The following is a 26,345-nucleotide window of genomic DNA, read 5'->3' as shown; positions in this document are numbered from 1 at the left end:
TTGTAAAAACGTCTTACACTGTGGGACGGAGGGAGTATATTTCAGTTTGTTTTCTGATTGTAATTTGGTCTATCAAGGATTCACTCATTAATGTTTGCTGATGATTTACTGATTTGTGGACAAGCTACAGTTGAAGAAGCTACTCATATGCTTCAAATTCTTCAAAGATTTTGCAACCTTTCAGGTCAAATGCCAAACTGGAGCAAGTCTTCTATTATTTTCAGCAGGGTTTAATCTTAGCTCTATCAGACAATTTCCCTACTTACAAAACAAAAACTTGGATGGATATTGAAGTCTTTATCTCAATAGGCTTTCAACCCGGCCGCTTTATAAACTAGATGGTGCCCCGCACGTTCTTGCGGGAATGATTTGCAACATATTTTAATGAGATTTGCTAAGATAGAACATGCATATTTGGAGTAATATATGAGAACAAAAACTGACAATATGTATGATTTATGGCTTTTGATTATATATATAATTGTGAAATATTTATTAACTATAAATAAAAAATGGAATGGAAATTCTCATGCATGTTCGCTTGTTGAGGTGGATTTTTTCCTATGCATGGTCAGGGCCGTTCAGAGGCCTGTGCGAGCTGTGCGCTCGCACAGGGCCCCCAAAATCCAGGGGCCCCCGATTAGGGTCTACACATGTGTACATATTAGTCTGAAATAAATCAGTTTTGTCCAATGTTGCCTCTGTCGCTCCCGTTTGGGCTTGGTCCGCCATACGCAGCCGCAACGCTGGTACGCTGCCCATCTCGTCACTTGGATTATCAACCAAAACAAAATCTCATCACTTGGATCGATCCGATTGATAGACGAAGCGGCAGCCGCAATGATGTATGTTCCGTGACTTCCGTCGTTTCATTCCCTAATCCCTTCGCTTCCCATCTTTTTCGCTTTGACTGATGAATCGACGGCTCGGCGGTGACCTCCTTGCAGCCACGGGACAGCCCGATGCGGAACTGCACGGTAGCTGCGAGCGCCGGCCGCCGCCAAGCCCGCCAAAACTGCCACAGTGCCGCCAAACAGAAGGCCAACTGGTGCGGCCCTTTTCTCTAACTAATTTTGATAAACTGACCTGCAAATTTGTATAACAGTTTACTAGTTACTACAGTAATATTAATATGTTTTGGAACATTTTTTGTCGGTCACAGATTCAAGATTTCCAATAGCTCCTCTTCCAAGTCCAAAATCAAGGTTCTATGTTTTTCCATTCCAACTATCTATCCAAGTTACAAGCCTATAAGTCATGGAGTTCATCAGTTCAAATTCATTGATATGATTTGTGTTTGGTTCATAAACAGAAACAGTTATGCATCCTAGGTCTAGAAGAAAGTATTTGGTTAACAATTCCTGTAATTGTTGCATCTGCGGAAAGGAGCTTTTCTAAAATCAAGTTGTTGAAGTCCTACTTACATTCTACTATAACACAAGAAATACTTAATGGTTTGGAGAAACTAGCACTTGAAAATGATGTGTTGGAGAAGATTGATTATGAAGATATAATTGAAGATTTCATATCAATGAACGAGAGACGGATGACACTCTTAAATAGAGCATGAGGTCAGTTTCTTGGTTTTGGTATTTTGCGTTGATACTTGAGAATTTCCTAAACATTGTACGAAAGAAAGGACATTTGCACCCCAAAATTTGAAGGGGGGCTAGGAATCAAGAACATCCAAGCAGTAAATAGAGGACTAATCCTATCAGCAGCTTGGAGAATTGCAGAGGAACCACAAAGTTTTTTGTCACAGGTACTTAAATCTAAATATTTTCCTGATACTTCTATATGGAGAGCAAAAAACAACATTCCAAAATCAGGTTTCTGGGCTTCAATTCTCAAGGTAAAGCACATTCTTTATGCAAATTTAATTTATCAAATTCTTGATGGTAATTCATCTGTTTGGAGCACTCCCTGTTTTCCTCATTGGCAATCGATTTATGAGCATTTACAAATTCGTCCGGGGCATTATGTATATCCTTCCAAAATCAATGATTTATGGAATCAAAATCAAAAAACATGGAATGCCAGTCTTATTTATAATCTTTTTGACTATGAAGTGGCTAACAACACCATGAAGGTGCCAATTATTCAACATCAGGGAGCTGATATCCTCTGTTGGAAATTACATCCTTCAGGAAAATGTACTTCAAAATCTGCTTACAAAGCATGCCTCCAAGACTTACAACAGCAGGGATCTCCATTACCTAGACACGTATCTCAAGAAATCAAGCAGTTGCTCAAGCAGGTGTGGAAAGATAAGACCATGGTTCCAAGAGTACAGACTTTTGCATGGAGGCTCTTGAGTAAAGCTCTTCCAACAGGCATGAGAGCAGGGAAATATTCCAAGCATATTAAGAAAGGCTGCATTAGGTGTGATCAGGACGAAAATGACATGCATCGTTTCTTTACTTGTCCCTTTGCAAAAGCAGCCTGGGTTGCTCATCCCTGGTTTATTAAATCTGGAATCCTCTGTAACAACTATACTAGCATTGCAGAAATTATTCATGCTCTTCTTAACTCAGGGCACCCCCAGGCCTCTCTTATAAATATAATGACTTTTCTTTGGTGCATATGGAAGGTGAGGAATGATGCACTCTTTGGCAGGAAAGAAACAAAACCAACACAGGTGTACCAAACAATGCAGGCCATCTTAGAGAATCAGGAGCTAGCTTTTCAGATTGATCCTGCGAAGCAGTGCAATGATCAAAATTCGCAAACAAATGCATCTCTAAATTCTCAGAAGCATGCCAATACAGGTCCAATTCAAATTATGAGCTCAAGGTGCAAGATATATACAGATGCCGCATGGAAAGCAGGAAAGCAAAACATTGCGGGAATTGGCGTACTCATCTACTTCGAAGATGAACAACAGCAAATTGAGGTGTGTGCACTTGCTCTAGAAAATCAGGTTGACTCCCCGCTTCAGGCGGAAGCGAGAGCACTTCAGGTAGCAGGTCAGATAGTAGCTAAATTGGCTATAACTGAGGCTACATTTCTTACAGACAACCAGACTTTGGCGCATGCCGCAGCATCGAGAGATATTCGTAACAAGCCTGGCCATTGGGAAATCAGGAATTACTTAGCTAGCTTCTTTGCTACCACTAATCAGATTCGAACCGATGTTCGATACATTCCCAGGGAGCTTAACAGGAAAGCGCATGTCAATGCAGCCAATGCATACTCTTCAGCTCCCAATGGTTACTCCATTTTAGTTTGTAATAGCAGATCTCATGCAGCTGATCACTGTCCTATGCTTCATAAGCTAGGAAATCTTGATTTGGAACACTGTAAAATCTCAGTTGTAACTTGCGCTTGAGATCAATGAAAGGTGCCAGTGGCACCACCCCCTTGTTCAAAAAAAACTAACAGGTGAACCCACCAAGAGACTGGCCTGGTCCCACCTGCTAGACGTTTGCAGTTTCCGCGGCACCTTTGCTTCCCGTTGAAGCCAGTCTCGCTCCCCGCCCCCCAATGACTGGTAGACCCCACCCAAGCTGCCAAACGAAGCTAGTGCCTGACTTCTCCCGCCCCGCCAGGCCGCCACTCGCCTGCGCTCGCCCAGATGCTTCTCCCTTCGCACGGCCACCGCCGTCCTCTTCTTCCGCGCCGCCGGGGAGCGTCGTCGCGCCGCGGCGTCCATGGCCTTATTACTACATCGCCGCGCCGAGCAGGATGCCTCGTCGTCCTCCTCCTCGCCCTCGCCTTCGTCGTACTCGCGGCGGCCGTGCTCCACCGCGCCTCCGCCACAGCGCGCGCCGGCCACCACCATCGCGAGGAAGGCCACCTCCGGACCGCCGCTCGGAGGGTCACGATCTTCTCATCCCCGCTCCACCCGCCCGACGGCTCGCCCGCGCGGCAGGAGCTGGCGGTGCGGTCGTGGCTGACGCTCCCGTGGGATGTGACCGTCGTGCTCCTCGGCTCCCACCCGTCGGCGCTCGCCCTCTCCGAACGTCTCGGACGCCGGGTCACCGTCGAGGCCGCCGTCGATTCCTCGTGCGGGCGCCCTCGCAAATTCAACTCGTACAGTTCGTTCGGTCCGCCATGTAAGCTGCTCGAACTGAGCTGCACCTACTCTCCTGGTTTCAGGTTCACGGGGACGCCATTCTTCCACTCCATGATCGCAAGAGCGCAAGCCGCCGCCGACTCCGACGTCTGCGTCCTCGTCGACGCCGAAGTCGTTCTGCTCCCCGAAGCCGTCACATTACTGGCAGATCTCAGCAGAGTCGACCGTGATTGGCTCCTCGTTTCAATGGCACGCAACGTTTCCAGCTTACCCTACAATCTCGCCCACAGCGCGATGGTACTTTTTCTTCCATCCTTCTATCAACGGCAATCTTAGATTCGTAGAAAACTCCAAGTTGTTCTTCTACGTACATGATAATGAAGTATTCATTTGATGAATTCCATTAGCTAGAGGAGATTCAAGCTGAGAAATGGGCAGCAGATGGCAGCGACAGGGGGCTCGTTTTCGCGTGGAACAATCCGGGCCGTCCATTGCTTGCAGGAGTTGTGCCTTCTTTTCTGTATGGAAGAGGGGCGCACAGCAGGTGGCTGATCCATGAAGTTCTGTCATCTGAAACGAGGCTCGTCTTCGATGCAAGCAGTCTAGTTCTTGGGCTATACCCCGAAGATTCCACCGCAAAGCGCGGCGCTGGTTCGAGTAGCAGCGGCAGATTACCTGGTGGATCATGGGAGCACGGTGTCAACCGGCATCTCGCTTCGGTTTACGGGTCGTATTGCCGTCGTCCGCCAGGAGGACATCATCATTCTTTCTCCATGCTGTATGAAGTGGTAAAGCATTCTGAAGATTACATGTTGAGCAAAGTTGAAGAGCCTACATTCTCAAGATTTGTCACAGGTAAAGAACAGGATGCCCATGAAGAGGTTGGTGGTAACCCATGGAACAAAGAGAACAATTGCTTGCCTGATCATCTGCCAAGCTATTCTTCAGAAGCCTCTGACGTTCCATATTCATTAGAAATGCTCCTTCGGTCCGTAGCCGATGATAATAAGTCTGTTGTTCTTGGTGTGGCTGGGGCAAGTTACAGGGACATGCTTATGAGCTGGGTGTGCCGCTTGCGCCGTCTCGGAGTCACAAACTTTGTAGTCTGTGCTCTAGATCAAGAGACATACGAATTCTCCGCCTTGCAGGTAATGATGTACTTGAATTCACTCCATCATTGTTTTTCTTGTTTTCTGTCAGTTATTTTCTTTCTGCAAAACTGTCAATTTATGCACAAGTTTTCAATTCCTGATTCTAGGGTTTGCCAGTTTTCAGAGATCCTACGTCACCAAAGAACGTCAGTTTCGATGACTGCCACTTTGGAACCCAGTGTTTTAAGCGAGTGACGAAGGTTAAATCGCGCATTGTTCTGGAGATTTTGAGGATGGGGTACAACGTGCTGCTGAGTGATGTTGATGTCTACTGGTTTCACAATCCAGTGCAGTTCCTGCACTCTCTTGGACCTGCTACATTCGCAGCCCAATCAGATGAATACAATGAGACAGGTGATTTTTACATCTTAGTGGTTATGGTTACAAATTTGGCTTTGCTAATGCTTCTTCTTCTGGTGGATAATAACAGTGTTCTTATATTTAACTCAACGTGTTAGATTTTCTTGCACATTTCACACCTTATGGCATGGTGCCAGTCTGCATTCAAGAAATAGAATACCTACAAAGAACATTGTGTTTGAGAATTCTCTCACTGTTCTTTGTTCACAGGGCCAATCAACCTGCCACGCCGGCTAAATTCGGGTTTCTACTACGCCCGATCAGACAGCGCCACCATCACTGCGATGGAGATGGTAGTGAAGCACGCGGCCAAATCGAACTCATCAGAGCAGCCAAGCTTCTATGACGTCCTGTGTGGGAAGGAAGGTGTGAACCGACTCGGCAATGACAGATGCCTAGAGCCTAGCACGAACCTCACCGTCATGTTTCTGGACCGGGACTTGTTCCCCAACGGAGCTTACAAGGGGCTCTGGGGGAGGCGCGACATGCGCTCGCCTTGCAGGAAGCTCGGGTGCTTCATCATTCACAATAACTGGGTAAACGGGAGGAAGAAGAAACTCCAGCGACAGATGGAATCCGGGCTGTGGGACTATGATCCTGGCTTCAGGATGTGCTTGCAGAGCTGGGGTGAAGCAAGTAGTAGCTTCACAGTGGCCGAGCAGTTTCACGCGTCTGACGACATGGAAAGTTAGTACCTGACCTTATTGTAGACAGTTAGCTACTTGCCAATGCTAATTCTGAAAATGTTCAAGGATCGACAGCCTGCTTGTTTTGACAAAATGTATAATGTATTGTTTGTTAGTTAATATATGATGTCATGCACACAAAACAAACAAAAGAACATTGTTCAGAGTTCAAACATGAATCACGAAACATAATCAGTAATAGCAATTCATGCCTCTCAGCTATCTTATAATCGGTTGCGGAGACAGCATATATGTTTCAGGTGTTAAACAGGAAAGGAAAATAAAATAAAAGGGAAGGAAAAACTTACATTTATCTTGGTGGTTCAGACCCTCTACCCCTTCATCTGTGGGTGCTGTAAGTTTCAGAAGCAGGCATTCACTGACAAAAATTACAACACCAAAATGGGACAGTACATTTGCAGGCTTGCAGCTCATTTCAGTTACAATACAAGTAAACAGGCAAGGCAGAGCAAGTGAAAATCCATGCTGTTTCGGTGCTGACGAGATCAAAACGTGCTCATTAGAGTTGTTTACATGAAACTAAATTATCTAGAGCCCGCTAAATAAAGGTAGCATCATCGTCTTCGACCAAAATGAACGGTAGAGGTCTTATGGTAAGAAAGAAAGGCTGCAGCGTCTCACTTCATCTTGGCTTCCGTAAATAGAACATGCTTGTTTACACGCGGATCATACTTCCTGAACTCAAGCTTCTCTGTGATCCGCCGAGGATTCTTGCGCTTCACGTAGAAAAATCCAGTTCCGGCTGCTGAGACGAGCCTGATAAATATAGATGCACGCTTTGCCTTCCCCATCTAGTGGGTATGAACTTGCACAGCAGAGGAAACTGAAAATGGGGCTGACAAACACAACATCAGAGTGGTAATATTCAAGCTTCTGCGACGCCAAAGGCAGACACAAGGAGCATAAAGAGAATATCAGAGCAAGAGAAATCTCATACAAGAGTTAAGAAAGAGACACATCGGGTGAATAGAAGTAAAATAAGAAATTCTCCACACAAAAAAGGGTTCACATTGGTCATACCAAGTTGCATATCACTTGTTACCTGATACACCTACTACAGTTTTGGACATATCTACATACATATCACCTTGTTTGGGCATGATAACGCAACTACCATCCAGTAGTATATTATATCGTACCTTGATCCTTACATAGTCATTCAGTGCTCATAGGTAGATTGAATGAACCAGTACTGATGCAATTAACGCTTATATGATATACTACGCCTTGAGTAAACCGAATGGTTAATAAGCAGTTGTGTCTACTCCTAATGGACCCATTAGCTGTACTGCATCCTAACGATACAAACCGCATCAACGATATATCTGCTCCCAGGAAGATTGCCCGCCACAACAACAATCAAACTTCTCAGAATCCACAAAGAAAGCTGATGGGATCGACCCTCCCCGCAAAGAAATTTCGGTTCCACGCGACGACGGCGAGGTCGGGCGGCGTGGACTAGGGCTCTCTATACAAGGATCCCTGGTTCGGATCTACGTACAAGGCTACAACATCCTCCAAGACTTGTCCAAAATTACTCAACGGATCCTGCCCAGAGATTTACCGTGGAAAGCCGCCGCCGCCGCCGCCGCAGATCCCACGAGCGCAGGGGACGGAAATGAAGAAGAACACGAAGCTTGTGCCGTAGTGCGGCTGGCGGGTGGGACCGGGAAGAGAGAGTAGGGTTTACTAGTATGTCACGCTCACGCGGTTGCCTGGAGATGCGTGCGAAAGTAGATGGGCGGACCATAGTCCCAGACTCCCAGCAGAAAAACGAACCGAATGTGCTACTTTTTTTGTTGTTGACTAGAATTATGAACAATGCCCGTGCGGTGTAACAAGATATAAAAATTCTAGTACGTTAGCTTGTGATTTACATGTCAATAATAATGCGATTTATGTAAGTAAATGTTCAGCAAATTCTGTCCGTGATTACCTTTTATTTTGATTAGAACTTTGATAAATAAATTAAAGTGTAATTGGTTCAGAAGGTAAGTAAATTAAAATGATTGATTATCATATACATGGAATGTTGGACGAAGAGGTGATGGGAAGACAGATGAAATGGGAATTTTACGTTCTTTCTTTAAGTAGTAGAGATTGACGAGAAAACATTTGCAACTAGATGAAATGCGAATTTTACGTTCTTTTTTTAAGTAATAGAGATTGACGAGAAAACATTTGCAGCTAAAATGGTCGGCATGTTCAGCATAGTCCTGAAGCACAATACAAGTTGTATAAATTACTCTACCCAAATCATCATGATTCCGTAGCAAATAGCACATAAATTTCAGTTGAATTGCACACTGAATAGATCAATCCCCGGCACCAATGGCGGAGCTAGCCAAAAATTTGAAGGGGACAGATGCTAAAAATATATAATCTAAGCCCTCCTAAAAAAATCCTTTATGAGTTGATCCAAGGTTGGGGCGGTTGCCCCCCCCCCCCTTCTTTTGTTTAAGGGGGGCCTTAAGCTAGCCTGCTGTCCAAAGGATGCAAGGCGTCCGCCGCTTCCTTGCTCGACACATGCCTACTGAACCACACACGCTTCTCTTGTCTTCTTTCTGCAACAACGGTGTTGTTGCAGAACCAAAAAAAAGTAAGCGACGATTGCGCAAGTGCACGAGCGGCTGAAGATGTTGTAGCAATTTTTACAAACATGGGCCTTGTTGCAGAATATTAGATGCGGCGGAGATGCCTTCGCAACAACAATGGTCTTGTTGCAAAAAATTAGAGAAAAGGAGGTTGTGCAACACAGGTCTTATTGCAGGAAATTAAAAAGAGGAGGTTTTGCAACATGGGTTTTGTTGCAAAAAATATTAGAAAAGAAGATTAGAAAAGAAAAAGAGGAGGTTGTGCAACATGACTTTTGTTGCAGAAAATTAGAGACGAGGGGATTTTGCAACAAGGACCTTGTTGCAAAAATTAGAGAGAATGTTTTGTCACAAATATTTTTGTTGCAGAAATATAAAATTCCGCAACAAAAGTCTTATTGTGAAAATAAAAAAAGAACAATACGGACAGCTCCATCAACGAATTGGACGGCTCACGAGGCGGCGGATCTTTTTACGCGTAGCACGCCCCTTTTGATAATCCACATCCCACATAAATCAGGAAACATAATTCCATCTTGCAAAGTCTCAAACGAGACTGTAAAAAAAGATCCATGTTCCAAACTGATCATAAATCTTTTTCTTGGACAAATTATTGGTTATCCTCAAACAAGGGTGACGGTGAAACAAAAGCCGAAAATCGGAATTCTACAAGAACGGCGCTAACAGGATGTACAAGATTCACAGTTCAGATACATGAAAGCTCTGCCTGATCGCTCCGAACAAGTCAACAAACTCAAACAGTACAAGAAGAAGAGGAGGAAAAATGCCGTGGACAAAACTCAAAAAAACAAAAACAAAAAGTTGCTGATGAGGAAAAGAAAACTTGGCAACAATCTGTGCACAGATCCTATCTGGTGAAACTCCGCCGTCTCCCGGATACCGTATCTCCCAGCTTCTGCAATATCAAATTATGTACAAGGCAACACAACACAATGGAGTGGCCGGCAATGTGTTGATCACAGCTGCTCCGTCATCCATCGCTGCCATCCTCCAATGCCTAGTACATCTCCTGCCGTCTCAAGACTTTCTCTTCGTTGTCGGTTCTCCTCGCATCCTCCTCGACGTGCCTTAGTAGTTCTCCATTCAATCTTGTTGCCGACGTGGGAGACAACGGTGCGTAAAGGCCTACTTCACGACGAAACAATAGAGTCATGATCATGGATCAAAGCAAATCTGAATATATGACTGGAAAGGGTGGAAGTTCAGTCAGGGTTACATACTTCTCGATTGAGGGATCCTTTCGTAATCCTTGGTGACATGCAACAAAATGGTACCAGACAACACGACAATCAGGCCACATATTTCAGAAGTAATGCTTCCAAGGCTCTGACCGGACCAATCCTGCGTTTATCATTATGATACAGTAAGAAGTTCGGTTAGCTCATATGCTTTTTTCACAAAATTGTGCCGACATAGTGGTGCTTAGCAGAGCATGACATTGTGTTGAAGGTTGCTCTTGGCATTACTAAACTGTTGCAGGATAGAGCTACGGAGTAAGCCAAAATTTATGCTAAGCTGTAGTCCCAGTAGCTTAGGATACTATATTTCACGTGTGGACGAGATACAATGGCAACAAGTGTCTCCAAGTGGTGCCAATAATTACCTAATAAACAATTCACACCTTTTGTGGGATGAACGGCAGAACAGAACAAAATTTTACCTTAAACATTATGATGCTTGCGAGTATTGTCAATGATGTAAACATCACATAATAAATTGGTGATACAACTGCCGTGTTAAATGTATCAAGTGCCTGCAAACAAGGAACAATTACTACACTGGAGGCTGCCAATACGGTAGAACTTGCGAATGAACATGGTTACTGAAGAGGCCATAACAATATAATACAGATATGAAATTAGAAATTAAGGCTGGTACAGAATTCTTAAGAAAAACATGTTTAAGTAGGTTCCTACATGCACAAACAAAATACCCCTAAGCAATTATCATAATCCTCCGATTCTTCTCTTTTGATATCTATGGTTGCTGAGAAGAATGACAAAATGAAGATACGGAGCAATTATTTGAATACAGTATGACACTCCCTAGTCATTATCCTAGTGAACAAATATATTGGCATAACTTGAGCTGAAGAGCAACAACACTTTCAACTTATCATGAAAGAAGTTAAAATATAGTGCGGTTATCTCTATTGCTTCAGGGATAGTTCAAGCATTCAAATTTGATGTTCATACTCCCAGTTCTGCAAAACGTCTTGCTTTGAACATACAACAGAGCTCTGAAACTTTGACTGCCGACGATCTTCTAAAATATGTTGATGGGGCATGAAAATCATATGAGTAGATTTGTTTTGCAAGGTACTAGCATAATAATAGTATATCATAATAATGTCGGGTTGTATTAATATACTGCAATAAAAGTTAGTGGTCGAAATTGACTTTTGGAGACACTTTTGATGTCCAAAGCAAGTTGTAAAGAACTGGAGGGGGTACTAATGAATCAATCTTCGGAAAGCTGTTGCTTCATGGCATTTACCATAAGGATACAAATTATAATTAATTGATTACTGAATATACATAGTGCACTCAAACAAACCTTGTTGAGGTAATTCATCTGTGTCAGCACACAAATAGCCACGACAAGCATAAAGAACCACGTCTCAGGATATGCTAACTGATTCGTCCCCTCAAAAGTCAACTTTAAGGATGTACCAAGAGCTTTAACACTCATAACCTGCGTAAGGAGAACGGGTCAGAACCTTCGACACGAAGGTTAAAATAAAAACTCGGTGATTGCATATAAACTGTTATACATCAGAAACTGGTGTTAAAAGCGAGCTACATTACCGAAAGAGAACCCATCAAAGAGCAAATGGCGGTGTAGATCAAGACGTTCGACTGCCCCCATAGAGGGGAGAAATGGAACACCAGCACAGAGACCAGGACTATAACCGAAGCAACATATAGCAAGAAAGCTGCAGAGGAGCATGAAGAAAACAATACATTTTAGATCGCACTTCCTAAAACATGGCACCCATGATAACAAGTTAACAACTCTCACATGGTTGCGTTGCCATGTGCCATATCTCCTTGACCGACGTGATCTCTTGCTCCAGCGGCGCGTGGATGACGATCACCATCGACCCCGCGATGCACATCACGCAGCCGAGGACCCCCAGCGCGTGCAGCCTCTCGTTCAGGATGAAATGGGCCAGCACTGCACTGGACAAGGAAGAACACCAGCAGAACAAAGACACGTTCAACATCACATATGAATCTCAGGATTGCAGATTAAAACCACGGCTTGTGGTGTATGTGGTGCACACCTGACGATTATGCTCAGTGCTCCCAGAGGAGTAACCAGCACCGCGGGGGCGAAGGCGTAGGCCACGAAATTGGCGATCTCTCCCACGATCACTGAGAAGAGAAGAACATATAATTTGGTTTGACCAAGCTAAGAATTGAGCTCGGTTTTGGTACACTGGGACTTGTAGAAAGGGAGCTTACTGGTGATCATGCCGACCCACCATAGGGGCTCCAGGAGGTAGGAGTGCCCACCCACCCCTGCACGTTGTAAAAAACAGAGGACATTTTAGAGGATTAAACAAACTGAAGAAAGAAAAGAAGGTTGCGCTGGGAGAAAGTGAAGGAAGGAGGGAGGGACCTGCGCTGATGCCGGAGGAGACGGCGGCGCGGCGGAGGCCCTTCTTCTTGATGATGAAGCTGGAGCCAATGAAGCCGCTGGAGAGGAGCGCGAGCACTATCCCGCGCACGTTGTCCGCCGACAGCTCCTGCGGCCCGCCCCCGCCTCCGCCTGCGCCCCCCATCCTTCCCTCCATGGCCGCGATCGCGTGCTCCTCAGATTGGTTCCGGCGCGGGCGGCCGGATCGGATGGCCCCGCCACCGCGCAGCTCCTGCGAACTTCCTCTTCGCCTGTACACTGATCTCGACGGGCGGGCGGGGGATGGGAATGGGATGCGGGTTCTTGGACGGCTCCGGCGCGTAGGATTTTGTTTCTGCGTGCGGGTTCTTGGATGAGGGGGCGGAGCTGATTGGCCAATGGCACAGGACAGGGTGGAGGCCGACGGGATGGGACGGACGGACTTGGAAACGAGACGAAACGGCAGTAGACACGCTGATCCGGGCGTCGCTCTCCGAAATATTTATTTCCCTAAGCGGAGATCGCACCGGTGGCAATGGCTGGCTGGCTTGCTGACTGGGAACCTGACGGCGACAGCTGATGAGATGAGACCCGCACGTGGTGATTTTCGACCTACAACGTGTGCGCCATTGATTTGCATGTGGCAATTCTGTTTTCCCCCCTGTTTTTCTAGCATCATTTTTTCCCTGTTGACAACGATCAATATGTCGAGCGGTTCCATCGAAAAGTGAAACGTAGTACAATCGAAGTCGCTCACATACGGGAGCGTACATTCGTCCATATGAACGCACGGATATCTTATCCCATTGAGCATCACTGACAGACTGAGCCGGCACATCATGCTGATTGTAGTCAACGGGAACGCCTACTTCAACTGAATACACATTGTCGAAAGGCCTAGAATAAATCTAAGAAAATGCGAGCACCAATGTAGAGTATGAGGCTTAAACTCTGACGGGAAAGGTTAGTGCCGTCCTCCTGACCATCCAACCATAGATTGATTCGCGGTTCGGTTCATTATAAGCCGATGAACAGCACGGATTCTCTTTCCGGCTCACTGAGAAGCCGAAGCTTCTGGTGGTTTACAGATGAACATATTTTCAGCTAAGGCTCTCTCAGATGGAGCTTGTATTTGACGTGTGAATGTGAATTTTATCTTAGATGGAGTTTCCTTCATCATTAGTGAAACGGATCAATCGGATGATAGTGTTCTTCTCCTTCCTCACACAAACTATGTTAGGGCATCTCTAATGTTGACCCCTGAAATGGACATTGTATTTTGTCCGCGGACTGATCTGGACCAGCTCGCGGACACTGATGCGGGGATGGCCATCCAACTCTGACACTCAAAACAGTTACAGAAAATAACACAATTCATCCATAAATAACATGCAAATATCCCTGGTACAACAATAGTTCAAATGTAAATATTACAACCGAGATAACAAGATATTGAACAAGTTTTTCGTATTCATTGATTTCAAATTCAACGATACTAGAGTCAGAACCGGCACATGTTGTCCCACACATAGTTCCACTTGAGCTTCCTCAACAATGTAAAAGCATAAAATGGTCTGCCCTCGGTCCTTTGGTACAACATGATATTGCGTCCAGACTATACAACGTGATGATTATCAAGTTGCAACATTGAGTGAGTCAATGAATTGACCAACATGCAAAGCAACAAGAAGCAAAACTTACTATCTCCATGGTCGAGGGGCTTGATGGCCACATTGTCTTCACTTGTGCAATTGCACCGCAAAACTTCATATGGCATTGGAGATGGTGCACTACCAATGCGTTAGCGACTCGCATTGCGTTCATGGATGGCGTGCATGTCGTAGGGCGCAAAGTTCTTTTACTCATGAAATGAAGCATGCATGTTTTGCCAAAAGGCCGAGCCCTCTTGCCTCATGCCTACAAAGTCCGCAGATACGGCCAACCACGACTCGCACAACAACTCATTCTCAATCACCGAGTCCCCTACCATCGTGTTTACCCTAGAAAACAACAAGAAGTTCAACAAAAAAAAAACTCAATAACATTTAACCGAACACATGACGAGCATGGTGTCCACCATGGACGGTGTCGTCAAGGGAGCGGAGGGTACCTGGTTGCAGAAGGATCCTAGGTGGACGGCAACGTAGTCCAAGGCGGGCAGGCGCATGGGTGGGGGTTGCATATGTCTGAGGATGGCTGGGTGGGGAACGAAGAGGTACAAAGGTGGCGCGGACGAGGAAGGTGTGGATGAAAGCAAGGGAGAGCAGGGAAGAGTGCAAGAAAAGCGAACCAGAAGGAGGATTTAAGTAGGCAAGGGGTGTCAGGTACACCAGTTTGCGGGAAAACAAATAGCAGGTCACATTGGCAGGACTGCGTTGGATGACAAATTGTGTTCGGACAGCTCGGTCGATTGTGGTAGATTTGAGGGTCAGCTTTGGAGATGTGAGATGCCCTTATGCGCCTGATTTGTGAACTTTTATTACACATTCCCATGTAGTTGTACAGTCCATTTGGTATTTATCTTTTCTTCTATACATACTCTTGCGTTCTTGGAACCTTCAAACCTTATATACTCTTGCATTCTTGGAACCTTCAAACCTTACATAGTTACATAGGGCCCCAAATTTGCAACAACCATGAAAAGCTTTTAATGCTTGGACTAGTGTAGTAGTTCTGATAACTGAATGCCAAAAGTTTCAAAGAAAATATTCCCTTTGTCCCATAATGTAAGACATTTTCTGACGTTCTACATCATAGCACGTAGACAATACAAAATTGAGAAAAGAAAGATCCGAAAGAAAGAAAAAAGGAGTACAAACAAGAACGTTTACCACCACTCTCATATTATATCAACCAGTCATCTCAAGAGCTAGACCCGTCATCAGACAAGGACCGGAATTCAATCACAACACGGCATAAAACTGTGGCGGCAGCAGCAGAGTACCACATCATGCCGCGACATTTGTCAATCAGTTGAAATGTATATATCCAAAGAGCTGCCTATAAATAACGAAATGGGCTAAGCGTTCATTCTACAACCACACTCCCAGGCACGCGGCAGGCTAGCAGGGATGTCAGCTTGAACAATGAAGATGTCACAGTGACAGCGTAAGTCGAGCATGGAGCACTTGATCTGATCTGCGCGGCTCTATTGAACTGTCATTCTTCTGCTCGGGCAGCTGCTCGTCGCGTACATCATTGACGCAGCATGTCTCGCAGCTGAAGCACCTGCTGACGTTGCTCCGGGGGCAGCACGTTGATCTGCTCGGGCGACATGCTCATGACTTGCTGTACTAGCATCTTTTCCATGTCGGCTGTCAACTGCTCAAATAAATAACACGTGAGTGGTTCAATTTTTAGGAAAAGGGGTAAAACATAGCACACATGACCACTTGTTCTAAAATGCAGTTGCAGGGACACTTACAGGTGCTTCTGGGCGGGCCTGGATGCCGCCAATCCCTTGGGTCATCTGTCCAGGTAGACCTTGGAATTGTCCAGGGAAATGGGATCCGGCCGACGATGCTTCTTGGTTGCCACGCCCCCATGGAGCTGATCTATCGACTTGCATACTTTGGGAATTGTAGTGCGAGGTCACATGTGAATTAGCCTGTTAAACAGACAAATTACAAGAGTTAACTGTTGATTGTTGAGTCCATGATCGACACATCACAGATAAGGTGGGACTGTTAGAATCCGGCGAACAACAATAATCTAGTATCTAAGAAGTGATGTGTGGTTTGCATAGACCAAATTTTAGGTTGTGCTTGATGTCCTTAAGACTAAATTTCAGGTTGTGCTTGATGTCCAAAAAGTCAGCAATAATCTGGCGATCCATAAGTCAACAAAACCCAAGACATGAATTAAACCTCAAACTGGCTTGTTAAGGGTTTCCTATTCAATCTTTGCAAGAGAACATGGAATGACCAGCTTGCGGAGGAGTTTATGCGCGAAAAATGTTGAAGAGATGCTTAAAACTGTCCATGGATTAGATATTATATATGAGCCCTCAATTTTTGTGATGTCCTAACAAGAATAACTAGAATATGCGGTCCTTGCTGAGAAAACAAAAACATTTTAAGCATGCTATATTTGGCATTTGGTTCAACTGTCCGAGCAAGAACCCTATGAGCAATTACAAATAATGAAAGGGAGAATAAATAATGACATAGTGGTAAAGAATTTGGAGCACAGCAGCAAGAAAAAATAGTAATGTTTGAACTGCATGTGCACTGATTTTTTTTATAATGTCAAGTGTCAATCAGATCAGAACAACGAAAAGAACTGTAGAACCTAGCCAAGTAAAACATGTAGAAGGCAATGCTAACTGTCATGTAGGCCAACATGTGTGAAATATTAGTCTATTGGATTATACATGATAAGAATCAGTTCACCCGCTACTTCATAATGCTGATAATATGTCATCTAATACAGATAATTTAACAGCAGTCAGGACTACTACCCTATGATAGCAAGAGGTTAGTTAACAATTACTCATTGCATGCATGGTTCTTCGAGATCTAAAACTCCTGAGAAAATAGCAGATCAACAATACTCCATCATTTCATTTACATCCTAAAACTGATTTTGCATAGCAAATGGTGCGGAAAGGCAGAAACATTCAGGAATATACTTGCAATTTTCTTTACACGAGGAAAAAGCCAACTTCAAGACAGCATAATCAAATTAACCATATCGATATCACACCTGGTATAGCTGTGGTGGTGGCTGATTCGGCAATGGTGGTGGCTGGTTGGGTAATTGCTGCTGTTGTTGACCTGTAAAGAAAGAATTTTGTGGATTCCCGCCTGGCTGAGAAATTCCAAATATCATGGTTAGTTTGCAGACGAGTATCTAGTTATTAGGACCACATAAATTTAGTATAGAACCTTACATGAAACATTGGTTGTTGCAACATGTGCTGACCATATGAATTGGGTATTTGCTGATGCATCTGATGTGTATATGCCTGCATGGAAGGTGGCCTGGGCAACTGGGGCAGGGGTGGCTGTAATTGCTGGTTAAACATTCCAGGATTTTGCAATGGTTGCTGTGGTTGACTGTTCACTGTTGGCATATGAGATGGAACATTTGAATACTGTGGAGCATGAGGAGGCATGGTAGCATTTGGATACTGAGATGACTGTGGTGCTGATGCAGAATGCATCTGATGAATAGGGTATCCTTTTGATTGTGGTGGATTTGCTGGCATGGGTGGAAGGTCCAAAGATGATGTCAGATTAGAAGTGCCCGATGGAAATTGGCCAGAAGGTTTCAAATTCTGTTGATTGGTAGGCACGGGAGGCTGGGGCAAGTTAACATGATCTTGTACTGTAGCTTTAACTGATGCAGGAGGAGTTGTCTGAGCAACTGCTGGCTGGGGCATGTCCGAAGATTGTGCCTGTGGAACAACAAGCATTTGATGACAAAAAATATTCAATTTCAACATTAATAATCCAAATATTAAACGTCAAAGAACTTATGTTACATACAGCTTTAGGTGTTTTGACCATTCCGAGAACCACTTGGGCCTGCAAGGAGAAAAAAAATACTATATGAGAAATTCATCCAGCGCAAATGCATGTAACAGATTCCATCACTGTGAGCAAAACAATCAAGTTGAAACTTGAAAGTTCACATATGTAGGCAGATACCACAACAAATAATCCTATATTGACTGCAAGATAACAAGGCAAGTTTGCCATGAGAACAAAAGCAAAACATTAATGATGCATATTCGAATGCTTATAACAATTGAACAAACCATTGGAAACAGGCGTATTAGAACAAGTGGTGGATTCGGTTTTAGTCTTTTATACAAGTTTGCTAGAAAAACATAAGCGTGTGACACACATTCTTCTTCTTCGTCCATTTTCTTTCCATATAGAAACAACAGGTGTGAACGCCCTCTGGTGACACTATCAACATTAACACGACTATACAGCATGTTCTTATGACTGGATTTTCCATCAAAATCATGTACAGAGCAACCTATAATGTTTTTACAACATAAATGGCCCTCGATTTCCACTCCCTATGCAAACATGAGCCAGGTTTAACCGGGGTAGCCAGCAATTCACACCAGATGCTTAGAGACTACCATTTGTGACAGGCATGGGGTTTTATCCTACCCCTTCCTGCATAGACACACGGAATCTGTACCGGGAAACCCACAAACCCTAGCAAGCAGCGCAGGCCGCGAGAGGACTCACCCGGAAGAGCGCGCGGGTGACGTCGGGGTTCTCGACGAGCATTCGGCGCACCCTCTCCTGGTCGTGGTCGAGCATGGCCTGCGGGACGAGGCGAAACGGGTGAGGACGCCGGGAGGGGGAGGTCGTAGGGTTTGGGGATTGGGGGGCGCACCTTCATCTGGGACATGAGGTCGTACATCTCGGGGCGGGACATGCCGGAGATGTGGGTCGCGAGGGCCTCGCCCGCCGGCTGATTCGCCGTCATGGCGCCCGCGGGAGCAGGGGAGCGGCCGGAGCCGGTGCGGCGGCGATTTGGGCGGAGTCCGGAGAGCGCTATCCGTGCTGCGAGCTTCAAGCCTGTGTTTGTCTGTGGCCCGGTCGGTCGACTCCTTGATGTGGGCCAGGCCTTTTTTCTGCGGAGAAAAGGGGCCATGCTCTAAAACCAAAAAAAAAAAAGTACCATGTCTTTTTCAAAAATTTGTGACGAATTTTTTTTCTGTGATGGCCTGCTTTATTAAAAAAATCAAAGTTTTTTTTGTGAATAAGAATTTTAACTGTTGAAAAACTTATATGCGTGTTGTATGCTTTTCTTTCCCTTCCAATGGCATCTTTTGGGTTCGATTTATTAGGGTTTCTTCATTTACTTGTGCCTCTTGAAAAAGAAATCATATGGTTCTATTGCGAGTCAATTAGACCTACACGATTCAAGTTGGATGACGATGGAATCCTTTCCGTGTATCTTTCTTTCGCCCCGCAAGTCAAAACAACCCTAAGAACCTCGGGAATTTGGGAATTTATAAGACGGAGAATTTATAAGAGAGATTCATGCAAGACACAGATTATCGAAGTTCTTATAATTACAAATAAAAACGTTGGATGCAAGGGAGGCCTGTAAAATCAAATGATAGGATTATGAGAAAAACAGTCTGGTCACCGAGGCGTGTAACATCATTTGAATGCCATTCTTTCGTCAATGGATATCATCGAGTGTACAAAAACATTGCCTTTCCACAAAGAAAGAATGGCATGACCATTTTGGCTCTGGGGTGTATATGTTTTCGGATGAACAGTAAATTCAAAATATGTACTAGTAAATAAAATTTTAAAAAGTGGATTTCGTGTGTAGATGTTCTTGTTAGTGTAACAAGCGTGCTTGACAATTTTGAATGGAAAAGGGATAATAGTGCTTCGTCGATAAAAAAGAAGCGTAACATTTGGCATTCAAAATTGTTTTTTGGACACATAAAAAATGATTAAGTTTTTAGCATTCGAGTGTGACATGAACCCAACATTTTTTTTAAAAAGAGTTGGCATTTAAAAAGCATTTTTGATGCGCAGAAGCATATGCTCCCAAGCAGCGGCTGAGCCAAGGGGTGGCCAGCAGGGGCATGGCCCGCCCCATGATCTTGCTTTTCCATGTATAATTACAATGAGCAATATTTTTTTCCCCTTTTTCATTAAGCCCCCCCACCCCCAACCTCGATTTTCTGGAGTTCCTGCCTCCGCCACTGCTTCTATGCTAGAAACGCATAAGATTTGGGGAAGAAGTGGGAGGGAGTACCCTGATTAAAGAAAAATTTAACCCGAGAATGCCACTAAATAAGAGAATTTGGTGCAGATGAGACGATTCACAGTCACAAAACCACTGTTAAATTATTTCTCACCAAGTCGATAATGTCTGCACGATGACAGAGAATGCAATGACCACGGACCATTAAGAAAAACCGCCTCATCTCAACGCATGTTCTGACAACCAAGCATAAGGCAAACTTGGTGGCGTGGTCTCAAACTCTTAACAGAGACCGTGTGCTATACATATAGCCTATTCTTCACATGGGAATGAGATGCCCAAGAAATGGAGATCGTTATAAGAAGATGGGATGAGTGCTGATATCAGTCGTAATGTTTGGCAACCTAAACTGCCCAAAACTACCAAGCCATTTGACTAGAAATGCAATGCATAGGAGTCTCAGTATGCTCTCCTTCCAACAAAAAACAAGCGCAGCTAGGATTAGGTAGGTCAATTTGGAGCTTTGTCCTTCCAGAAGATCAGATCCATCACCGCCGCCATATGCTCTTACGTTGCTTCTGTTGCTTGTGCCTGTAAGATGGTGAAGTAATGGCCATTCAATTCACAGAAGCAAAAAATAATAATAATAGCAGGTTTGTGTAACAAACAAATAGCTGATCCTAGATAAGCCGATTTTCAAAAATCCAGACACGCATTCTAAGCTTGAAATCTGATACACTCAAGGTCAATGTCCTAATTTTGCACTACTGGGATTGGTGTGGTTCTCAAGGAAGCATGATTCTACTACATAATTGCCAAGTCCGGCACAACACCTAAAAAAATCTGTACTTCGAAATTCAGATCAACTTGTGCATAAGGCGTACCAACTAAACAACATACACAACCGCCATGACAGTCCACAACAAATGCCATACAAAAGAGAGGTCCACTCGTGTAGTTACACTGATGACATCTATACCAATATTTTTTTTTTTGAAACGGAACATCTATACCAATATATCACGTTCATAATAATGTAAAGACAGCAAACCTAAATGACAGGCATCCTGCAGTAGAATGTAACCATGATAGTCCACAACAAATGCCACACAAAGAGAGTTTCACTGGTCAATGTAAAGACGGCAAACCTAAAATATTCTAAATGACAGGCATCCTGCAGTAGAATGCAACCATGACAGTCCACAACAAATGCCACACAAAGAGAGTTTCACTGGTAAATGTAAAGACGGCAAACCTAAAGTATTCTAAATGACAGGCATCCTGTAGTAGAATGTAACCATGTGCTTACCTCTCCAGTTCTTTGCTACGCTTGCGAAACTCTTTAGCAACGTCATGACCTTGATAGGAAGCAAGCACTGCCCGAATATCAGAAGGCCTTGCTATGGCAAGATCTGTAATATAAAAGTTAGCATCATTAACACTTAGCACTTTGAGGTCACAGACTCAGAAGACAACAACGAAGATACCAAGAACCACATGGTAATGCCGTAATACAGGAGATGTTTTTTTAGGGATACAGGAGACGTGTTGGTAAACTTACACTCAAGAAATGGAATCAGATCCAGCAACTCAGTGTCATCAGTTTCAAGTTTCCAGGGTTTGACTGTAACACAATTTTCAGGTTGCAGGCAAGATTCAAGAGCATGTGCGCTGACGTAAAGAACTTGCGCAGGATTTCTGTTCAACTTTGACAAATCCTGGTAAAGCATGACAAAAAATATTAAAAGGAGAAATATCATACAGTAACAAAACGGAAGGCTTGGTGATGGCTCACATATCAGATAATTGACCCAATAAACAAATAAACAGATAAATACACAATTGAATGGTTCACTTCTCTTGAAATTCCCAACAATACAAGCATCGATCTTAATTTACAATAGAAAGAATACTATAATACTGTATTAGTGTCCATATTGATTTACATGCATCCTTGGGTATAGGCTCACATACTTATTTACGAGCACATACCGTGAATGATTGAAAGGCGATTATTAGTATAAAACAGCAAAATGGATGATATTCACTATTACTGACAATGTTTTATTCTTTATGGAGTGTGCTTATTGCTCAAATAGTAAAGCCAGGCAGTCTTCATACCCGATAATGTTTACCATCTTGGTACTTAGTTGCAGGCCTTGATAATTTGCGTATCTGACCCGTTGAGTCCAACCTTTCAACTACAGGGTCCACATACTACAAGTGAAACATGTAGACATTAGGGTATTAACATAACAGTCTACCTGAAGGATAAGTTAAAAACAACTTACCATTTGCAGTTGATCAGAATATACAACAACTTCATACATGTTTGCCATATGTTGCAGAAAAGCTTCAACTCCTGGTCTCTTGAATGTCTTCCAACCTCTCTCACGCTTTACATAGAGAGAAAACATTACATTGATATTCCTGAATTGCGCAAGTAGGAAAATAAAAAGAGGATAAAAAATGAAAGACAATTTATGAATTATCCCATGCAATGGAACTAATAGCAACATAGGTAAGATGAGTTGAGTTCAACCCTCATCCTGCTATGTTACCGTAAGGCAATGGAAATCTCATGAGCATGTTACATGCCTAGATACAACCAAGCAAACGAGCACTGGATGTGGCAATGGAAAATCTCATGAGCATGTTACATGCCTAGGCACAAATATCTGCTTCGTTTGGGAGTGTACCAAGCCCCTAGCGCAAATTATGGGAAGACCTACTGTTCCCGCGTACTGTAGCACAACAGGGACTAGTCTCGTCCAATCAAATGAAGAGATATGAATCCTATTTATAAAATTGTGCATAAATATTTAGGAAAATAAGAGATGAAAATAAAATTAGTTTTCCTTCAGTTAGAGATGGTTTCATTTAAGTTATATATTGTGCTGCACTTGTTAGCACATTATCTGACAGCATGGAAAACAAGCTGCACATTGCCACTCACATGGACTTGGAAGTCTTTTTTTTATAACGTAAATATCAGTCCATGTATCATAGTAACTCATTCCCATCAAATCCTAAGATTGGGTTATAGTACTGGAAAAAATCAACAATCAAAACAGGACTAAATATTTCATTCACTCTACCTGCCAATCATTGCATACAAGAGTGTCAGTCAGATCAACAACTAGGGTGAAGATATTCTGGTCGTCCGGATGTAAATCTGGTAGCAGTTTGTCTGATGCGGGTTCAGTAAAGCCCTGTCAAACAAATATTTGGTGTGATTATTAACATTTACTAGAAATACAACTGTTAGATAAAAAATGGAAATACTATAATTCGTAACTAACCACAACATGATCTTCAATTCTGGCCCTAATTTCCAGGTAAAGCTCTATCGCTGCAACAGGAACTGCAGTACCAAAACGTACACGACTAGTATTAAGTATTAAAAAGGTGGCAAACAAAAAGGTATACTGGAGCTCAAGGAATAATTTTGACTATATTTATGTATTCAGAAGACACCATCCGCTGCACAAGCATGCCATTCTAAGATTTTACAACCCCATCCCACCAAGGCCCCCTTAGTTACCTCACTTATCACTACTGGATGGGTGGGTACTACTCTAGTCATAGTAGCGAACCTTGTGAATAATAATTTTTTGGGGTATGCAAAGGAAAGGATGGCAAGAATTGCCTCGAATGACATGTATTTAGGAAGAAAATGTGAAAGCTAGAACAGCATCTATTGTGGAACAGAGGGAGTAGCAGCATAACTGTATTCAATTCCAATCTTCATTGCACTCACTGAGGAGAATTCTTTTAATTTATTACTCCCTCCATTCCATAATGTAGTGCTTCCTCTATCCACGTGCTTCAACTTTGACCGTAAATTTAACTACCGAGACCGATTGCGGCGGGAGCAAAAATTATATCAGTGAATTCGTATTCGGAAGAAGTTTTCAATTATATAATTTTTTCTCCCGCCGCAGTTGGTCTCGTTGGTTAAATTTATGGTCAAAGCTGGACCTCAGAAAGCGTGGGCGCACTATATTTTGGAATGGAGGGAGTACTTACTATAATGATCGTCAGATCACTGTTCAATCAAGTGTTTGGAACGTGTACAAAAGCATCAAGTGAGGAAAGAAGTGAGAGGAGGTAGAAAACAAACAGCAAGAGAGTAAAAACTGTAATATAGCAATCTTGCGGTCCAAAAGGAAAAAAATATTTCAGGTAGTAGAAAAAAAGGAAGGCAAGTATAATAATAATAATAATATAACAATAATAAAAGAAGGAAGCTGCCATAGCCTGTACCTTTCATAGCTGTTTCGTAAGCCCTAGCCCGAAATTTCTGCACAGACAAAGCACAGGCACTCTAGTGTTAGACATAGTTTGACACACAACAAAGCTGCTAGCTGCAGTTTATTTCCACAACCTCCATTTGTTTCTGCATCACATACATGTATATTGATGATTTTGGATACCATGGACCTTGTGACAGAACATAGTGATACTTTAACAATATGTTGCATGTTTCTGTATCGCTAGAGAGGCTCTCCCTTACAAGCTTATTACAATAAACAGAGCTGCCAATAGGCCAATCAGGTACACTATATATTGCCCCTAGCGAAATTACTACTCCAGCAAGCAACGAAGCAAAGGCAATGAGGGGAAGATGGCGCGGCATTGGTTAATTATTACCTCTAATTCTGAAGCGTCCTCCGCGACGGGGATCGGGGTGGTCATCTCCTTCCTGAACTCGAGGGTCTTCTTGTCAATCTCGGACAGCGAGTAGGCTGCAGCAAACGGGAAGGAACAAACAAACAAGGCAAGGTCAAACAAAAGTGAGAAGGCGGAGCAAACGCGGAACCCCAAACGGGGAGGAAGCGCCCGAGCAGAGAGATCAGGGCGGCGGGGTCGCACCGTGGGTGGCGTAGCCGGCGCCGCCGATGGCTCCGACGAGGGTTGTGAAGACGCCGAACTTGAGCAGGCCCCTGACCCACCCCTTGCGGGCCGCGGGGGGAGGCGCCGCCGCCGCGGCCGCTTCCGCGCCAGCGCCAGTTGCCGCCCCGGCCGCAGCGGCCGCGGCCTCCTCCGCGGCGGCCGCGGAGGAGGCCGCGCGGTAGGCGTAGGAGGAGGGGGAGGGGGCGCCGCGGGCGTAGGAGGAGTAGGAGGAGGAGGAGGGGAGGGCGGCGGCGGCGGGCCGGGGCAGGAGGAGGGCCCGCGATCTCGCGGCGGCGAGGCGGAGCATGGCTGGCGGTGGGGGGGCTGGCTTGGGGGGAAAGAAAGAAAAGGGAGGAAGGGGAGAAGAAGGGGATTGTTCCGTGGGGTTTGCGTTTGGTTTGTAGCGGAGGGGGGAGGGTTTAAGCGAGCAAATGCCAAACACGAACTCGATCTCAACTGCGGCGGAGGGCAGCGACGAAGCCGGAACTCTGCGCGTCCCTGCGGCGCTGTCGGGGCTCCGCCGTGGGCTTCTGGGCCAGCCAGATGGGCCTTACCTAGCTTCTCAACAGAGGGTTCTTACAACGCAGTTCACAGGGACTCCACTGGCAACTATCTAGGTTCCTCGGCAATAAAATGTCCTGGAATGACCGACCCGGCATCTTTGGAGGCATTGGCCTGTCGCGAAACGCTCTCACTTGCTCTTGATTTATCGCTTACAGACGTGCAGGTAGCTTGAGACTGTCAAGGTGTAATCAACGACATTCACAGAAATACGGGTGGGCTACACTCTAGTATTATCAAGGAGATCAACCTTACATCACGATAGTTTTCTCGATGTTCCTTCATCTTCGAAGGAAGGAGGAATCAATACTGAGGCACATAGTCTCACTAAACATACTTTAGGCCTTTCTTTAGGGCTCCATGTGTGTCTCCTTAATACTCCATATCTACATTCTATCCCTATGGACTTGTTCAATAACCAATAAAGTGGACTGTGTTTAGACTGAAAAAAATGTATTGTAGTACGTTTCATTTGTAACGTATGTACCATCTATATATAAGAATTTTTTCCGGTAAAAATGTTTGAAAAATTCATTTTGAATTCTTTTATTAATTTGTAGAACATGCATCATGTATTAAAAATGTTCATCGGGTATTTCCGAAGATGTCCACCAGGTTGGTAAATATGATTAGTTGTGTTTTATTTTTTGTTAATGAAAAATAAATTATCCGCAAAATTTTAATAAAATTTTCATGAGATATACAAAGATGTTTGTACCAT

At 44.1% G+C, this 26,345-nt stretch overlaps 5 protein-coding genes across 6 annotated transcripts; 1 reads left to right on the top strand and 4 right to left on the bottom strand.

Annotated features, from left to right (window-relative positions):
* The first annotated feature begins 3,575 nt into the window (after positions 1-3,575).
* Positions 3,576-6,452, top strand: LOC125524710 (beta-arabinofuranosyltransferase RAY1). Its single transcript, XM_048689754.1, has 4 exons — positions 3,576-4,312; positions 4,423-5,163; positions 5,274-5,520; positions 5,737-6,452. The coding sequence occupies exons 1-4, from the start codon at positions 4,127-4,129 to the stop codon at positions 6,216-6,218; spliced, it is 1,656 nt and encodes a 551-aa protein (XP_048545711.1). The 5' UTR covers positions 3,576-4,126; the 3' UTR covers positions 6,219-6,452.
* A 234-nt stretch (positions 6,453-6,686) lies between these two features.
* LOC125524703 (50S ribosomal protein L33-like) lies at positions 6,687-7,067 on the bottom strand. Its single transcript, XM_048689741.1, has one exon. It carries the CDS (start codon positions 7,022-7,024, stop codon positions 6,851-6,853), a length of 174 nt encoding a protein of 57 aa, XP_048545698.1. The 5' UTR covers positions 7,025-7,067; the 3' UTR covers positions 6,687-6,850.
* Positions 7,068-9,381: 2,314 nt separating this feature from the next.
* Positions 9,382-12,952, bottom strand: LOC125524686 (probable magnesium transporter NIPA6). 2 transcript variants are annotated; one of them, XM_048689725.1, is made up of 9 exons: positions 12,473-12,952; positions 12,316-12,372; positions 12,135-12,225; positions 11,870-12,030; positions 11,656-11,783; positions 11,405-11,542; positions 10,509-10,601; positions 10,069-10,189; positions 9,382-9,976 (listed from the first exon to the last, which is right to left on the bottom strand). In XM_048689725.1, exons 1-9 carry the CDS (start codon positions 12,645-12,647, stop codon positions 9,846-9,848), a joined length of 1,095 nt encoding a protein of 364 aa, XP_048545682.1. In that variant the 5' UTR covers positions 12,648-12,952; the 3' UTR covers positions 9,382-9,845. The 2 variants fall into 2 exon arrangements, with proteins under 2 accessions (XP_048545682.1, XP_048545689.1); XM_048689732.1 differs by having other exon boundaries at positions 9,382-9,973.
* Positions 12,953-15,281: 2,329 nt separating this feature from the next.
* LOC125524677 (cleavage stimulating factor 64) lies at positions 15,282-19,051 on the bottom strand. The gene is made up of 7 exons (XM_048689714.1): positions 18,830-19,051; positions 18,679-18,756; positions 17,959-17,997; positions 17,361-17,867; positions 17,174-17,278; positions 15,894-16,076; positions 15,282-15,790 (listed from the first exon to the last, which is right to left on the bottom strand). The coding sequence occupies exons 1-7, from the start codon at positions 18,920-18,922 to the stop codon at positions 15,665-15,667; spliced, it is 1,131 nt and encodes a 376-aa protein (XP_048545671.1). The 5' UTR covers positions 18,923-19,051; the 3' UTR covers positions 15,282-15,664.
* Positions 19,052-20,371: 1,320 nt separating this feature from the next.
* On the bottom strand, positions 20,372-25,465 carry LOC125524668 (mitochondrial import inner membrane translocase subunit TIM50-like). The gene is made up of 10 exons (XM_048689705.1): positions 25,043-25,465; positions 24,821-24,915; positions 24,434-24,470; positions 23,470-23,531; positions 23,266-23,379; positions 22,459-22,563; positions 22,289-22,384; positions 21,729-21,885; positions 21,477-21,579; positions 20,372-20,758 (listed from the first exon to the last, which is right to left on the bottom strand). The coding sequence occupies exons 1-10, from the start codon at positions 25,368-25,370 to the stop codon at positions 20,716-20,718; spliced, it is 1,140 nt and encodes a 379-aa protein (XP_048545662.1). The 5' UTR covers positions 25,371-25,465; the 3' UTR covers positions 20,372-20,715.
* Positions 25,466-26,345: the final 880 nt, after the last annotated feature.

The sequence above is a fragment of the Triticum urartu genome, chromosome 1 (genome assembly GCF_003073215.2).
Source record: "Triticum urartu cultivar G1812 chromosome 1, Tu2.1, whole genome shotgun sequence".
Classification (NCBI taxonomy): domain Eukaryota; kingdom Viridiplantae; phylum Streptophyta; class Magnoliopsida; order Poales; family Poaceae; genus Triticum; species Triticum urartu.
Note: the sequence above shows the minus strand (reverse complement) of the source record. Positions and strands in the feature narration are given on the sequence as shown.

Bases quoted from the DNA above. Each gene is read 5' to 3' on its own strand.
- LOC125524710 (XM_048689754.1), top strand. From the start codon at position 4,127: ATGATCGCAAGAGCGCAAGCCGCCGCCGACTCCGACGTCTGCGTCCTC. The intron at 4,313-4,422 runs GTACTTTTTCTT...GAATTCCATTAG, and splicing joins ATCTCGCCCACAGCGCGATG to CTAGAGGAGATTCAAGCTGA. The intron at 5,164-5,273 runs GTAATGATGTAC...TCCTGATTCTAG, and splicing joins ACGAATTCTCCGCCTTGCAG to GGTTTGCCAGTTTTCAGAGA.
- LOC125524703 (XM_048689741.1), bottom strand. From the start codon at position 7,024: ATGGGGAAGGCAAAGCGTGCATCTATATTTATCAGGCTCGTCTCAGCA.
- LOC125524686 (XM_048689725.1), bottom strand. From the start codon at position 12,647: ATGGAGGGAAGGATGGGGGGCGCAGGCGGAGGCGGGGGCGGGCCGCAG. The intron at 12,226-12,315 runs GTAAGCTCCCTT...TTCTCTTCTCAG, and splicing joins GTGGGTCGGCATGATCACCA to TGATCGTGGGAGAGATCGCC. The intron at 11,543-11,655 runs GTAATGTAGCTC...CTCCTTACGCAG, and splicing joins CTTTGATGGGTTCTCTTTCG to GTTATGAGTGTTAAAGCTCT.
- LOC125524677 (XM_048689714.1), bottom strand. From the start codon at position 18,922: ATGACGGCGAATCAGCCGGCGGGCGAGGCCCTCGCGACCCACATCTCC. The intron at 17,998-18,678 runs GTGAGTCCTCTC...TTCTCCTTGCAG, and splicing joins TCACCCGCGCGCTCTTCCGG to GCCCAAGTGGTTCTCGGAAT. The intron at 16,077-17,173 runs GTGTGATATCGA...TCTGTTTAACAG, and splicing joins CACCACCACAGCTATACCAG to GCTAATTCACATGTGACCTC.
- LOC125524668 (XM_048689705.1), bottom strand. From the start codon at position 25,370: ATGCTCCGCCTCGCCGCCGCGAGATCGCGGGCCCTCCTCCTGCCCCGG. The intron at 24,916-25,042 runs GTGCGACCCCGC...CGTTTGCTGCAG, and splicing joins CGCCGGCTACGCCACCCACG to CCTACTCGCTGTCCGAGATT. The intron at 22,564-23,265 runs GTAGAGTGAATG...CTCTATGTAAAG, and splicing joins TTGTATGCAATGATTGGCAG to CGTGAGAGAGGTTGGAAGAC.